At 42.7% G+C, this 17,327-nt stretch overlaps 1 protein-coding gene across 5 annotated transcripts in view; it reads left to right on the forward strand.

Annotated features, from left to right (window-relative positions):
- Nucleotides 1-17,327, forward strand: part of PEPD (peptidase D) — a 258,003-nt gene that overhangs the window by 178,835 nt on the left and 61,841 nt on the right. For all 5 annotated transcript variants that reach the window (XM_061593983.1, XM_061593985.1, XM_061593981.1 and 2 more), the window contains one exon: nt 12,304-12,381. In XM_061593983.1, the coding sequence (XP_061449967.1) occupies nt 12,304-12,381 (78 nt within the window). The remainder of the gene's footprint in view (nt 1-12,303; nt 12,382-17,327) is intronic.

Here is a 17,327-nt window from a genome sequence, read left to right on the forward strand (position 1 = left end):
TATCTCATTTTGTGTGAAGTTTTTCTCCAGTTGTCTGTTTTTGTCTCTGGTTATTACCTTTTCCTAGTTACTACTTTGTACAAAATGTAAATGTACTGCCTTCAAGTCGATTCCGACTTATGGCGACCCTATGAATAAGGTTTTCATGAGGCTGAGAGGCAGTGACTGGCCCAAGGTCACCCAGTGAGCTTCATGACTATGTGGGGATTCAAACCCTGGTCTCCCAGGTCATAGTCCAATACCTTAACCACTACACCACACTACTTTGTACAGGCATCTGCTTAATAAACGTGTGCATGATTGGCGTTGATGGGGTTGAGAAGTTCTTGCTTTCTCAGCTTGGTCAGGAGGGTGGGATAACTCCTTCCCCTGGATAGGAGACTAAGAAGTTTCTAAACCCTGCCTGTCACGACCAGTAGGAGGAGCCGTCCCTAACCAGGAATGTCCTCCAGCCCTATCTACAAATAGAAATTCACAGTAAGGAAAATTTCCATTTTTTTTGGCAATTTTCGCTTTTTGGTGGGGGTCTGGAATCTAACCCGCCATATGAGTGGGGCCCTACTGTATTACCAACTGGCTGGGGTTGATGAGTGTCATAGGCCAAAAGATCTGGAGAGCACCAGATTAGGGTTCCCTGAGGGTGCAGCTTGCTTGCCACCTTTTTAATAGTTCCCATATTTCATAGCAAAAGATCAGTGAAACTACGCTGTGTCATCATTAAATTGCCAAGGTGGTTCAATAAAAATAACATCTTGTTGATCGATATTTCTGGAAAGAAGGAAATGGAAGTTAGAGAGTCTTCAGAAAATCATATTGAACATCCTGGCAAATAAAAAGATGTACATGGATGGTTGAAGGGTACCATCAACACTGAAATTCTTTCATACATATTTAATCTGTGATTAATTGATTAAGTTAATATATATAAAGTATCCTCTTAGTGTGGCTAAAGGATGGACCAGTTTTCCCACCCGTGAGATCACACTGGATTTGCTGGCGCTAAAATAACCCGAGCGATTTCCCAGTTTGGGGGAGGAAAAGATTGGCCCATTTCGAAGCCAATCCAAATTTGTGAGCCCCTCCTTCCCTTCATATCTGCTTACAAGGCTAACTTGTGTGCACTCCCATGGGGAGAGTGGAGGGAGGAAGCTTTCCCCTACCCCACCCTTGTGTTTTGCAGCATGCCAGGCCACCAGTTCCCCCTGGGAAACATGTGTTCCCCAGGGCTACTGACAGCATCATAATCATTATTTATTAAAGTTATGCATTGCCTAAAGCAGCATCTCTCAGTTAAAACTCAACATGCAGTACTACCAATGCTAATATTTAAAATACATAAATTAAAACATCATAAAGCAAACACCAGCAACAAGATGGTGTTGAGCCGCAATCTAAATAAACACAAAATCCCCACCCAAAAGTAACAGCCTCAGTGGACAAAATTAAAATAAGAGCTGCAAAAACCAATTAACTCCAGAACATAAAAAAGCCCAGTTCATTCTTTGCTTACCGCCAAGCTGCTAAAACTAACAAGCCAGTGGGCTGGGCGGGAGGGGATCCTTCACTGGCGCTGAAAAGATTGTAAAGTGGGTACCACCAGGTAGGCTTGCCCTGGAGAGATCATCTCAAAGGGGGGAGGGTCAGGGATATTTCAGTAGCCCTAAGGAAAACTATATTTCCCAGTGGCTACTGGCAGCCTGGTGTGCTGGGCAGTAGCATGATAGGTCCAAAGTGGGGAGAGACCTCCCTCCCTCTCCTTTCCCTCTTTGCTGTGGCTTGTCATTGCCACTGGTGGAGTGCCATTCTAGGAGGGGAAGAGGGTTGGGGTTGGCCATGTAGGGTAAAGGGAGGTAGTTTGTGGACTGAATGGATGACGGGGGAGTCTTCTTCATTTCAAATATTAATCTGAGATGGGGAAGAATTGGGGGAGTCTGGGTATTTTGCTTGCATTCGATTATAATTTCATCCTTGCTGTCTCTCCATTTGCACAAAATTATGATACTGATCTCCACTAGTGACGTCACCAAGTTTCATATTTCCAAACTTACCAATACAGATCTCAAGGTCTTGTAATGCTTGCCTGTACTTGAGGCAAATATTGCAAGGCCCTGAGACATGTATTTCTGAGCCCATAAATGTATGCTTGTCTTCGGAAATCTTTGTCCTGCTCTTTAAAAGGCTCCCAGAGCAGCTTACAAGAATCAGTATTAAGACAGTCCTTGCTCTCAAGTTTAGTAATGGCACACAAGGAAAAAGGGATGGGGAGGGAGAAGGGAAAAAGCAGGCTTGGATGCCGGTTCTTAACATTTACAGTTATAATGTCATCTGGTGGCCAAGCTAAACTGGAAGCAGTTCAGATAGCCTGTTACAAGGTTGAAGGCCCTGGAGCCTGCTGACTAAAATTCCCACCCCACAAACCCCTTGTATTTCTGGTTATGCGTTCCTGAGGTATGGTGTAAAGGACAACAAGGCCATTTTGGAAGTAACAAAAATAACTAAGAGAAACTGAAATAATTGTTATCTTCTCCTTGGCAAATTTCCCTCACGCCTAGCAGAATAATCCCATTGTTCATTAGAAAGTAGCCTGAGTTTCTCAGTGTCAGCTAGAAACACAGACACACACACACAAAATCACCTCATACCCAGATCCCTCCTTTGCAGGGGGGTGAGAGAGAAAAATTCTTTTAAAAAGAGGCTTGGATCTAGGAAGGGGGGCGAATGGCAGTCTGAGTTTCAGCACATGTAACAGCGCTTTCAATGCAGGACTGCAGGAACAGAACCAGGAAGGGAGTCTGAGCCTCGGCCCAAGCCTTGAGGCAGACAGATTCCTTCCTGACTTCGGGTCAGAGCTCTTACACATCACTCCAGCTGTATTCCGCTGCCCACTCCTGGGCCTAGAATTGGTAATCTGTCCTACCTGTCACTCTTTATAGTAAGAGGATACTTTAATCTCTTTAGTTTAAAGTCATGAATGGGTGAGGATATTAATGATTAATGCTGCCACGCACCCAGTAATTTTGTAATACTATTCTGCTCTTTTCTCTCAATAAAAGAAAGCTTTGCTTTAGTCTGGTTTGGACCTGCATTTCTTGGGTTATATATGCATCATTTAGGCACACTTCAGGGCAAAGCACTTGTTTTATCCCTAGCAAAAGATCCCCCTCCTCTCAAGGAGGTGTGTTTCATGGGACATGTGGGTGGCAAGTTCACACACTCGGGATCCCAAGAGAACATGTCATAACAAGCCTGCTAGAATGGCTGCCACTAGGTGACAATCTAAAGGTAGCTGGTTTCTCAGCAGAAGCAATACAGTAGGGCCCTGCTTACCGGTGCTTCACTTACCGGCGTTCCGCTAATGCGGCGGCTTTCATTCCCCATTTTAAAGCTGATTTTGGGCTTTTGCTGCATTTTGCGGCATTTTGCGTGACGCGCCCCATTATACTCAATGGGATTCTGCTTTACAGCGATTTCTGCTTTACGGCAGGGGTCCGGAACAGAACCTGCCGTATAAGCGGGGCCCGCCTGTATAGTAGCTCTGCTTCCTATCTATTTCTGATGGAATTGCTGCTGTTACATCTGTCTACAAAACAAAAGACAGACTACAAAACAAGACAGACTAGTGAGCTGGGTAGATGCCATAAGCTAAGAAGATGAGTAGCAAGCAGGATTTAGATGTGCTCTGGAGCCTCCAATGTATGTTAAGATGTGTAGCCAAATAGCAGCAGAAATAAGAGAAAAGGGTTATAGACTCCTGTCCCACATATTCCCAGTAAATGATTGAGTCTGCTGTATACCAGGTGCCTAATCTGTGATCCTCCAGATGTTGTTGAACTCCAGCTCTCATCAGCCCCAGCCAGCATGGCCAATGGGCGGGGATAATAGGGATTGTAATATATATATATTTATTTACCGCCTAATGCCAAAATAGCCTTCCAAGTAGTTTACAGAATATAAAAATGAGATTATAAATATAAACATCCATAATTAAAATATTCAATAAAGCAATCCCATTTAAAAAGCACAGTAATTAAAACAGAAGACTCGGGTCGAGAGATTCAGGGAATGAGCATGTTAACAGATGTGTATTCAAAAGCTGGTGGAATGCCAATGCAAATGGTGCCCCTTATGTTTCAGCAGGGAGTGCATTCCATAACCCTGGTACCACCAGTGAAAAAGCCCTGTGTCACCCCAAGCTAATAATTATCAGGCCTGGCGAGATTCATTGGATGCCATTTGTTGGTCTTAATTCCTTCTCGAGGCAATGAAGTCAGCCTTTCAGGTAACCTAGTCCATAGTCCAACAATTTTAGTCTAACGTACATCTGGAGGACATAGGTGAGCCCCCTTTGCTGTCCACCTTTGCAGTGCAAGTACTCAGACTCTCATTTTGAGAGACATCTCTGTCTACAGAACTTTACAAAATTATCCTTTTGCATCAGAGGATTTTGAAGTTACCTTTAATATTCCACCCCTTTTCGGAAAAAAAAACCCTGATTTTTTAGATGCCATATCTTGGCACAGCCATCAAGGAAATTGGGGCGTAGATGGAGAGAGCACAGAGTGCCTGAAAGACAATTGCAAACAGAGATAATTTACTTTCCTTTTGCATTGATATAATCAGTTTTGAAAATATTTTATAATGTGATAACTGTGCAATTAAAATTCTAGCTGAACTATATTACAGCCCTGCTTTGTATGCAGCCAGGTGCTATCACCACCCATCCATGGCATTGACACCACTGTCCCACTGGAAATCCACTTGTAATGCAGGGTGACATTTTTAATTTTCTCTTCATTTTCTAATCCTTGAATAGTAATTATATAAGTGGTATTCACACCAGGGCAAAAGGCATGAGTGTGGCACATCAGTATTATGATCCAGAGGTCATGAGAAAGGCAGTGTGATGTCGCGGTTACTTTGACCTGGGAGATAATCCTCACTCAGCCATGAGGCTCACTAAATGAACTTGGGTCAGTCACTACTGGTCAGCCTAACCTTCCTCATAGGATTGTTGTGAGGATAAAAAATGGAAAGGGTGACAATCATGTACACCACTGTGAACTTGGAGGAAAAGTGGGATATAAATGTAATCATAAATAAAAATAAAATTAGTTTGAGGCAAACCTTTGGGAGGAAGGGTGGGATATACTGTAAATTGAATTAATTTATAGCAAACTTCAGCATTTTGCTCAGAAGCAGTAAACCTCTCAATTTCAGCTGCTGGGGATAAACAACAAGAGGTGGTTATATCTGTCATAGCGAACCTTGTGGACTAACAGCTGTGTTTGCACACAACTCTAAGCCATGATTTCGTTTTAACCATCGCTTGTTGAACAAGCCACAAGTCGTCTCGCAGACAAGCAAACAAAGCATAGCTGGTTCCTCCAGAGGTTTATATGTTTTGCTGCTGCTCTTGTGTCATCTCTGTAGCTTGAGACACATGTGGGGGTGCACAACTATGGTTAAGCAAAGGTGTAATGCCAGACTGTCATTAAAGTGAGCCATGGTTTGTAAGCCAACAACAAACCATGGCTTCACTCTTTGCTTTTGTTGCCAGAAAATAAACCCTGGTTAATCTGCTAGATTGGTTTTGGACATTCATGCAAACCACACTTATGCTAAACAGACAGTGGCTTGGCATGTGTTGTCTGCAAACCAAGCCATCGTGCTGCTGTTGGATCCAGAGTGATGACCTGAACCTGACCTGAGGTCTCAACCAACAATGCCATTCTTGTATCCTTAAAGTTCAGTCTTGCTCATGAATTAATTGCAAACATTTTTATTTTATTTTTTACTTAGCTGTCCCTCCCTCCCTGTTCCAAGGACACAGGGTGGGTTACAATTATTTCTCTTCTTGCTGCTGCCTTATGAGTCAGGCTAAACTGAGGTTGCTTTCACCAGCCAGACTTTCTTTTTTAAATTTCGTGCATCTCCAAGGTAACATCACAGCCACCCACTTTCTGATCTTTCACCAAAGAGGATTTTTCTCTCCCCTAATCCCCCCTCCCATTGCACTTTAATTTGTGAGAGGTCTCTCCAGCAAGAGGAGAGCCTTGAACTTTCATACTAAGTAATAACTCATACTAGCTCAGAAACGTGAGTGTGTTGGCTCATTTCAAATTAAAAACCCGGGTAGGTAGAGATGTGTTTTGTATTAATATATTTTTTTTGCATTAGATACCATAACAAAAATATTCAAAAGATCAAATCAGGCATATTAGTGAGAGAATTGCATTCTTTGTGTTGATTGCAAAAACTCCTTAGGGGAGAATGACGTGTCCAGGATCCCCAAATGAGCTTCCTGGTTCTCTCATATCCAAACCAAATATCTACATTTTGGATGCAGGTGGTCCCAGGTTTAATCCTCAGCATCTCCAGATAGGACTGGGAATGTTTCTTGCCTAAAACACAGGATAATTGCTTCCAGTCAATATAGACAATACTAAGCTCAATGGGCCAATGGTCTGACTCTGTATAAGGCAGTTTCCTGTGTTCCTATGCCTCTCAAACTTTGTTTTGTGTATTTTCTAAATTGTTTATTTGTTTGTAAATATAATGTATAGGAAGGGGTGTCATCATCTAGGGTCATGGGGTGGGTTCTACGCCCCTTACTTTTTGGGAAGCAGGGTTCTGGCAGGGAGTGTGTTAGCCACTAAGAAGAGTCCTTGTCGTTTTGTGCTGATTAGATCCAATCAGAGTGAAAGGAAGTGGGTCAGTGATTGAGAAGACTCTTCTCAGTAGCTAACTCAGCCTCCCCTTTCATGTTGATTGGCTCCTAGGAATGTCTGTTGTAACAGAGTGTGAACTCAGACATGACAACGGAGACCAAGTGAGATGAGGGAAGGTGGAAAAGGGGGCATGGCTGTGAGGAGGAGTGGTGTGACTATCATGAAGGGACCTTGCATTTCTGAATTAACCATTACACTATTGCGTATAGGTACATTATCCTAAATCTAGGGAAAGTCCTGATTAAGTTAGGATGTATCATATCTTATTCCTTAATATGTCTTATATTTTAATAAATAAGGTACATTTTAAAAGTCCGTATGTAAATGGTAAAGCAGGTAGTCCTTCAGATATTGCTGAAGCATTCCATCATCTCAGGCCATTGGCCATACTTGCTCGGGATGATGGGAATTGTAGTTCCCCACTCCTGTGTTCAAGGTAGTTTGTAGTACTTTCAATGTGCTTTAAAGGAGGCAACTAGGACTAATTAAAAAAGAAAAGAAAAATAAAAGTTTATGCTTCTAGCATATATAAACTGTTAAAACTGTTCCTTCTGTACTCTTGTATCCTGCCCCTCATTACAAGTACTCTTGTGATGGATCACAACAGTTTAAAATATAACAATGTGAACATAGCAAATACAATTAAAATTACCTTTGTGAATCAATCAATCAGATATTACAATCAGTACGGCTATATGACCAGATACATGGCATACACATTGCAGGCACATGCGCAACTTACCTCAAAGGTCTTGTGCCAAAGTAGACAGCAGCCAGATCTCAGAAGGGAGAGTGTTCTACAGCCATGGTGCCAAATCTTAGGAGACAATGTGCCACAACCAGGGTGTGATTGCTGAGAAGGCCTCTGGATGGATGGATGCATGGATGGATAGATATAATTAGGCAAGCATAATAAATTTTAAAATACTACTTACACTCTAGCAGCATCATATACAATAACACTTTCAACTTAAAAGCCCAGGGGAAAAAATGATTTTTCTAAAACTTTCCTAAAAACCTGAATTGATAGAGCCAGTCATATATAGTAAGGAATTCCATAGAGCTACCACTGAGAAGGCCCTGTCTCTGGTTTCTGCCATCCTAAGTGATCCTAGGTCACAGAAGTCCTAAGTCAGTATTGAAGTACTGACGTCTTGGTTCAGGTGCTATGTTCAAGGTAACTTTTTCCAAAGATCTATATTTGTGAAAGGTAGTTAACATTCTTTAAATACTCTCAGAAATGTCAGCTGTATATTTGGCAAATTAATAGATAAGCAAGACAGTTAAACATTCAAAATACATCAATACAGGGATTAGCAATTGGAGGCTCAAATTGCAGGACCAAATCTAGTCCCCAAAATATTGCCAATTGCCACTTCCCAGTTGCCAGCCCTGATCAAGGGAGATGTGGGGAGGGCTATGGCCATGGGACTTGCTAGAAGTCGACTTTGCAGGAGGAGGGGGCTGACACACACACACCTTCTGAGAGAAACCCTCCTATATATCTAGTCGTAGCTGATCATCAAGAAGACTAAAGTAATGACAACAGAAGATTTATGTAACTTTAAAGTTGACAACGAGGACATTGAACTAGTCAAGGATCATCAGTACCTTGGCACAGTCATTAACCAAAATGGAGACAATAGTCAAGAAATCAGAAGAAGGCTAGGACTGGGGAGGACAGCTATGAGAGAACTAGAAAAGGTCTTCAAATGCAAAGATGTATCACTGAACACTAAAAGCAGGATCATTCAGACTATGGTATTCCCGATCTCTGTGTGGATGTGAAAGTTGGACAGTGAAAAAAGCGGATAAGAGAAAAATCAACTCCTTTGAAATGTGGTTGTTGAGGAGAGCTTTACGCATACCATGGACTGCGAAAAAGACAAATAATTGGGTGTTAGAACAAATTACCCCAGAACTATCACTAGAAGCTAAAACGATGAAACGGAGCTTATCGTACTTTGGACACATAATGAGAAGACATGATTCACTAGAAAAGGCAATATTGCTGGGAAAAACAGAAGGGAGTCGAAAAAGAGGAAGGCCAAATAAGAGATGGATTGATTCCATAAAGGAAGCCACATACCTGAACTTACAAGCTCTGAACAGCATGGTTCATGACAGATGCTCTTGGAGGTCGCTGATTCATAGGGTCGCCATAAGTCGTAATCAACTTGAAGGCACATAACAACGACAACATCTAGTCATTGATTAAGTGACTTCAGAATTTAATAGTCTAGCACAGTGTTTCCCAAACTGTTTTTATTTTTTTGTTGCTGGACTACAGTTCCCATAATTACTGACCATTGGCCATGCTGGCTGGGGCTGATGGGAGTTGTAGTCCAGCAACAAAAAAAATAAAAAAAGTTTGGGAAACACTGGTCTAGCACATGCTAGTGAGGCTGTACTGGAGCCAGAGTCAGAACACAGGCCAGGATATTTGAAGAGTAGGCACAGCTTGTTGCCTTCCAGATGCTTTGGACAAATGCCCATGACGTGTTTGCTTTTCCAGACAGTTGTGCAGAACCAGTTACATTATATTGTCAAATCTGTTTTTAATATGTTTTTGTAATCTATTGTTGTGTTTTCTACTTAGGTGTAAATTGTTTTGGGACTTTTTAGTGGGAAGTGATATACAAATTTGATTAACCTAATTGCACTTAAACCTATAACTCCCACTGGCCCCAGCCGACAGATTGGGGAAGGCTGAGTAAGCAGGATGAGGTGCTGTGCCAGAGACTGCAGCTAGTGAATTTAGGCACAACTTGGGTCACCACATCAGTTGCCAGCTTGATTGTGCAGGGTTTCTGATGCTGGGAAGGATTCTCACTGCGTTCAGCTGATGTGCTCTGAATCTCCTTGCAGACCTTCATGCACAATGCATGAAAGGTTGGGAGAGGAGGGGTTGCAGTTGACATGCATGAGGATATTGGGCGGGGTGGCTGGCCTGGCACACATACCTGTACAGTTTGGGCCCTTGAGTTCTTTTGAACGACTTAAAAGGACTCAGGTTCAGTCCCCGGCATCTCCAGAGCAGGTTGGGAGCGTCTCCTGTGTGAAGCCCTGCAGAGCTGCTGCCCGTCAATGTGCTCAGTAAAGAGCTAGATGGACCAATGGTCTGACTCAGTAAAAGGCAGCTTTCAATATACCTCAAGATTACAACATCTCTTTCTCCAGGATATGTAAACCAGGTCTTGGTTCTAGCCACTTTATTCTGTGATAGGTACCCAGACTAAATTCTGTGCTTGACCGGGGGGGGGGGGGGGAGAAATCCCTGCTGTTTTCTCAGTCTCGCATCTTTCATGGCTCATTCTATCGTTTTGCACATGCATTGAGGTAGCAAATTTATTGTGTTATGAGCTTTCAAGAGCCAGCACTCCTTCAAATCAGCTAGTGAAGTAGAGTCTGGCCCACAAATGTTCATGCTACAGTTTGTGCGAGAGCCTTCTAAAGTGCCAAAGGACCCTCTGTTCTGGCTGCAACAGAAGTGGAACATAACTACCCCTCTGGGTTCCGTCCAAATTGATGAAGTTTCCTTCTTGAACTGAGGAACAAATTGATGGCTGAGGTCAAGAGGCCAGAGAGGCACTGTGAGAGATCTCAAGGTGTGTAGTTATGGCTGTGGAATAAGTCTTGTTATGTCATTTGAGCCTTTCTTTAAAAGGATGGAGAGCACATAGGTGAGAAGAATAAAAATATAATCAGCAGAGCTTGAGTTTTCTCCCTTTCTTTTTACTTATCATTAGGGCCTAGAGCACCCTTTCCCAACCAGTGTGCCTCCAGATGTTGTTGGACCACAACTTCCATCTTTCCTGACCATTGGCAATGCTGGCTGAGGCTGATGGGAGTTGTGGTCCAACAACATCTGGAGGCACACTGGTTGGGAAAGGCTGGCCTAGAGGAATAGCCAGAGATGGAGTAATATGTGTTGATCCCCAAATTAGGTTACTGAGTGGATCACAGGAGCTTTCAAAAGCGGAGGGAGAATACTCATGTTCTTCCTGCCATCCTTCTGATTCAGCACTTTTACTTGGGTGGTAGGAATAAAAGTACTTTTCAGTCTCCTTGGTCAAAGTTGGCCTTTTTGGATGGTTCACAAAAAGGCAGAGGAAGAGAGAACAAATATCTTTGACTTGTAGTACTGCTAATAACGCTTTGTGCTGCAAGAATTCCTAACACAGCAGGAAACTCACATGCTATTCTGGAAGGGCTGATGCTCCACCAGGCAGTTGGCATAATGGTTGGAATGTTGGGCTTTTTCCAGGCAGAAGAGGAGCTGGGGAACTCATTTCATAGACAAACCTGTTTTTCCATCACCTCAAATCATTAAATCCTGTAAGACATTTCATCGAATTTTTAAAGCAAGAAATGAATACTTAAGCTGCTGTCCTATGCATACTTATATATCCATATCCTGTGCATAGGGCTTACTTCAGTAGGGCTTACTTCTAAGTAGGCATGTATAGCAAGGTTGAGGAACTGGCCAGATCGTTCTCCCAACCACCCTCTGGACAAGTTTTATAGGTGGGCGAAGCTGCCCCCCTGTCAGTCACCTGACATCGCAATAACATCAGGTGACGCATTTTTGCCCACACAGTCTGATATCAAACCATGAAGGCAAATGCGCAGCCTGCAAAGTGCACTTCAAAGCACTCCGCTGATCAGCAGTGCCTGTAATCCCTTTTGGCTGAGTCAGGTCTTTACCTGCAGGTGAGCATTGCTTGGTGTGAATGGCCTCACGGGCCAGATAGGGAGACCTGATGAGAGGTTTCCACCCCCATTATATTTATTTATTATTTATTTATTTATTGGATTTCTTAGTCGCCCATCTGGCTGGCTAACCAGTCACTCTGGGCAACGTACAAAATAAGCAAAATAGCATAAAATGACACATCAATACAACAACATTAAAATCTAAAAGCAATGATGTTAAAATCTAGCCCACCCCAAAGGCCTGCCTGAAGAGCCAGGTCTTCACGGCCCGGCGGAAACTCATTGTAGAGGGAGCCTGGCGGAGATAATTTGGGAGTTTCGTAGGGTGGGGGCCACAATTGAAAAAGCCCTTTCTCTAGTCCTCACCAGTCTAGCTGTTTTGACTGGTGGGATAAAGAGAAGGTCTTTTGAGGCCGAGCTTGTTAGGCGGCATAGCTGATGATGCTGGAGGCGCTCCTTCAGATAGGCTGGACCGAAACCGTGTAGGGATTTAAAGGTCAAAACCAACACCTTGAATTGGACCCGGCAAGCAGCTGGTAGCCAGTGTATAGGTATAGGATTGCATTGGTGGGGTCGTTATTTCCCAGTGGCCAGGATTAGGAATTTCACAAAATGACTGAAATGGCTATTTTTGCTATATAATTAATTCAGCCTTCCCCCAATCTGGTACCCTCCAGATGGTTTGGACTTAAACTCCCCTCAACCCCAACTTGCACAGGTTGGGGAAGGCTGAGCTTCTGTATGTGCAGAAATGTGTTTGGTTTTAAATGTGTGCAGATCTTTTTCTCCACACTGGATTTCGTTTTCTTTCTCTTAAGTCTATTAATTCACACATATGTAATTATTTTCTCCATTTCAGTGGACATAATAGCTCAGTTTTGCACTATGGCCACGCTGGAGCTCCAAATGAGAAAACCATTGAAGACGGTGATTTGTGGTGAGTAAAAACATCACAGCTGATTCCTTTTAGACTGAAATGTGTCTTGAAAAAAATATGTACCAAGAAAAAGCTTAATTCTGCAGTTGGTATAAATATATGAAAATTGAGCAAATATACATAATTTATCTTCTTCTGTACAGTTTTGCATATCTGTTTTGCTATTTTGCATAATTTATTCTGAATTTGCTGATTCTTGCCCCCCAAATCGCTGATAATCTGGTTCAGATGCACCACTTTGGCTTTTGAGATTTCAGCAGGCTTTCTTTGTCCACACACTTGTATGCATATCTTGGTAACCATAAAGCAGGTCTGGGGAACCTTTGGTCCTCCAGATGTTGCTGAACTACAACTCTCATCAGCCTCAGCAATCATGGCCAGTGGCCCGGGATGATTGGAGTAGAAGTTCAGCAACAACTGGAGGGCCAAAGACTCCCCACACTTACCAGAAAGTCTAGAATCTTGGTCTTCTTATTTATTTTTAATGAAAGTAGAGATTCCATAGAACATGCCTTCTGCATCCAGCCCTAAATTGGGTGCTTTTTCTGCGCATCTGTGAAGTTTGTAGCTCATATACATAGCCTTTGCTCTCAGCTGGATATCTGAACCCCTTCAACTTATTTCATCCATATTATGAGTATGAAAATGTCTGAATACATCAAATCTAAGGAATTCAGTGAATGCTGCCATTTTTTGGAACCAGCAGGAAACTTCAAAAATTTTAATGCTACCCAATAAACCTCTGTAGAACCTGTGCTAGAAATGAAGATGAAATCTGTATTTTTGACAGAAGACCTTGGTTAGTCTTGAGATTTAGTGGTTCACGGCAGAATTTTCTGAAATTTCCCACTGACTTCTAAAACTTTTACCAATAAATAGCAGTAACGGCCTCTCCGGGGTTGAGCACCAGACTTGACCGCATTTCAAGAGCTCTGTGTTCCTTGTGCCAGGAAACACTTGTGAATGTATACATCATGTGTGTTAAACAGAAGGAATGTAGCTCACTGGAAGAGCACGTGCTTTGCATGCAGAAGGCTCAAGGTTCAAGCTGTGGCACTTGCAGGCAGGGCTGACATCCTTGCCTGATTTCCTGGAGAGCTACTGCCAGTCATTTGTCTGGTTCACACATAATGCTAGGCCTTATTTATTAAACGGTGGATTGTTTGATTGTCCAAACCCTGCTCAGCAGTTAACTATGGTTTATTTACTGCCAATAAACCACAATCTGAAGCCATTGTTTGTTGCTGGCCTACAAACCTTTTTTTTAAAATTATAGATTGTTGTTAAGTGCAAATCCAGTACACTTCCTTCGTGATTTTTTTTTTGGGGGGAGGGGGAGGTGTCCAACCCAGTCAGTCATCTAGCAACAAAGGCATGAGGCAAGAGCAACCAGAAAACAAAACAAACTTTGGAGGAATAAGCCATAGTCTGTTTGATTGTCTGTGGACAACTTGTGATTAACTTGTGGTTTGTTAAACCAACTATGGCTTAGTGTTATGTGCAAACCAGGTCTATATAGATAATGCTGAAATCAGAGCTTGGAAAAGTTACTTTTTTAAACTACAACTCCCATCAGCCCAATCCAGTGGCCATCCTGGCTGGGGCTGATGGGAGTTGTAGTGTAAAAAAGTAACTTTTCCAAGCTCTGGCTGAAATAGATGGACCAATCATCTGACTCAGTAAAGGGCATCTCCCAACAGAGAATCATAGAATAGTAGAGTTGGAAGGGGCCCATAAGGCCATGGAGTCCAATCCCCTGCTCAGTGCAGGAATCCAACTTAAAGTATACCTGACAGGTGACTGTCGAGCTGCCTCTGGATGTCTCCAGTGTTGAAGAGGCCACCATCTCCCTAGGTCATTGGTCCCATTGTCATACCACACTAACAGTTTTTTTCCTGAACTTCATTTGAAATCTTGCTTCCTGTAACTTGAGCCCATGATTCTGTGTCCTGCACCCCGGGACGATCAAGAAAAGATCGTGGTCTTTCTGAGGTGGAATAATTAAACTATGGACTTCGCTTCCACAAGATGCATTGATGGCCACCATTTTGGATGGCTATAAGGAATTACATGGAGGATAAGGCTATCAATGACTACTAGTCATTATGGGTGTGTTCTCCCTCCAGTCAGAAGCAGGATGCCTCTGAATCCCAGTTGCTCAGAATCGCAAGTGGGGAGGGTGCTGTTGCATTCAGGTCCTGTTTGTGGGCTTCCCGTAGGCATCTGGTTGACCTTTGGGAGAAAAGGATGCTGCACTAGACAGGCCTTTGCCTGACCCAATTGAGCTCTTCTTATGTTCTTACGTTGGGTGAGCAGAGCAGTCCTTGTGGGTGGGTAGAACTCCATGGTTATCAAATCCCCCGTACCCTCAAGGAGCGGCAGGATGAAGGTGGCGATGTCATCATAAAGGGTTCATAAACCAAGATGCTAAAGAACCTGGATCCTCAGTGGACTACCATGGGTGTGGAGAGAGAGAGATTGTCCTAATATCCAACTTCCTTTTAATTTGTTTTACTTTATTCTATGTGTGCCCCCCCACCACAGTAGCTTACAAATAAAAACACAAAATAATTTCAGTTTTGAAACAGTGTAGTATTTTAAAGCAAACACCATTAATTTAAATTAAACTAGCAGCAGAATAGCTGGTTATTGGACCATTTTCTTTGGACAGAAGGCTGGGCATGAGATGCATTTTGTTCATATGTGGATGGATACTCCAGGGATTTACAGTGAATGCTTGGAAACTTCTAGCTAGAGCTTGTTGTTGTTGTTGTTGCCATTGTCCAGATCTCAACAGCGATTGGAGGATTTTCTTACAGTTTTTTTCTTAAATCAAATGAGCATGAGGCTTGATATAAACAACACATGGACAATTTGTACTTATCTGTACTAATCTGCTTATCAGTTTTTGCAACTGAAGAAGATTACATGATCACAACACATTTGGTAACTTTTATCTGCATCAGGTGGTTTAATTATGGTCTCTCTCTCTCTCTTCTGTCTTTCGATCAGCATTGTACTTTATTGTTGTGTCCAGAAGCTTTATACTTTATTGTATTTTTAAATGGTTCATGTGCAACAGTGTAAAATTTGTAGTATTTCTTGAAGGTTTTTTTAAAGGGTGCTTTTACATTTTGTCACAGAGCTGCTGGCTCAGGAATTATCCCCCCTTTTTTTCATTCTAGCCATTTTCTTTGGAGCCAGAAATTCAGAATCTGTGAGTTTAGTTTCTCACCTTACACCCTGTTTGTTCAGGGCTGAATTGCATGCTGACTTCCATCAGTGCCGGCCCTAGACATGTTGGTGTCTAAACCGGAGCATCAAATGTCCATAAACTCACACTTGAGACTCACACTTTTAAAAATCTCACTGTGCTATTCAGACTTCAGTTCCTTCCTTCATCTATCCTCCTAAATGTTTTCACCTATACAGGCTGTTTCACCTTGTTGCAGGGTAGAGTCAGCCCTGACTTCCATGAAGTCTCCTTTCTCCTATACAGAAGTAGCTCTGAGGTCTAACTCAGATGCATGCAAGAGATTTTCCATGTTTCCTTACATTTCCAAGTTATCTCTCAGAATGCTAACTTCCGAATGTGTTGAACACTTATTTAACAGTTGTTTTGCATCTGAAGCTAGTTTGGTAGCCTGGATAGCTATATTTCCCAGCAGTAATGATATAATATGCATGTCTTCCCTTGTAAAGCTATAACAAAGTTAGTGTCTACTAAATATACCTTGTAAGGAATTTTTGCTCAGCTTTTTGGTAAAACTGACTAGCTCAGAGGAGCCCTCTGTCCTGAGAAGTGCTTGCTGTTGCCACACAATCTCAATATAATTTAAGACCACCCTATTTAAAAAAATTCTGATAACGCTGGGGTGAAAAAAATGTGTGGTGGCTGCCCAAATGGATGAATGCTCCCTGATCATCATTAAGGTCACCTTTGGCATATTTCTGTGACATATTACTTGGGTCTCTGTCCCTCAGCCCTCCCAAGACATCACTAGCTATCTTGCATTGTAATAAGTGGAATGTGATTTGTCTATTGCAAAGATTTTGTGTCTGTGTTTTTCCATTTCCCTGCACAGATCTTCTAAATGTATAGCAAACAAAGGAAAAGGAAAACAATGGGCAGGAAAAATACTGCAGAGCTTCTGCAAAACAGAAGACGTCATGTAGGAACACTCTTCCTTGCTCTCTTTCTGATCCTCTTTGAACATCTCATTCCTCAGGCATGCTACATAGATGTACCTGATTTTGTTGTAAGAATCCTCTAAGCAAAATCTTGTTACTTGTTGAAATACGAGTGGTAGAGCTCTTGGCTTGCATGTGCTGGAATATGCCAGAGGAATCGATAAGACTGAATTTGGACCTGGAGTTCCCTCCCACTCTATCAATGCACAGGTTATGTTTTCAAATAGAAGCATCAGATTTGTTTCCAGTGCCAGAAATGCCACCCATCTACCTCACTTTGTCAGACTCCCCAGCATCATATTGGGCAGCTGTAAGGCTGCCCTGGGCTCCTGCTGGGAGGAAGGGCGGGATATAAATCAAATAATAAATAAGGCACTAGGGTTCTCGAGCCAGAGATTCTTGTGAAGGAGCTCCACAGCCGTAAGCGAAGGGAGTGCAGGCAGCTGTCTCTACTTGACACCACCACTGCAGTCCAGTGGCCAGAGGGTGGGACTGCAGTTTACCAGCTCAGCATAGCTCAGGTGACTCAAGCTCCTGACTCTAGACTGGGCTGCTGTTGGACTGCCCATCCCTGCTTGACTTGCCCATCAGGTTCCCAGCTGCTTTCTTCTCGCCCTGTCACTGGCATACAATGGGTGGGCAGCCTTTGTGAGGTTGAGGGCCTCATACTGGCAGTGGCAGGTGGAGCCAAAGACAAACGTGTGCAAGGACACCCCTTTTTTTCTTTTTCCCTCCCTTGCATCCTTTTTTCATTC

This window comes from Rhineura floridana, chromosome 13 (assembly GCF_030035675.1).
Source record: "Rhineura floridana isolate rRhiFlo1 chromosome 13, rRhiFlo1.hap2, whole genome shotgun sequence".
In the NCBI taxonomy this organism is placed as follows: domain Eukaryota; kingdom Metazoa; phylum Chordata; class Lepidosauria; order Squamata; family Rhineuridae; genus Rhineura; species Rhineura floridana.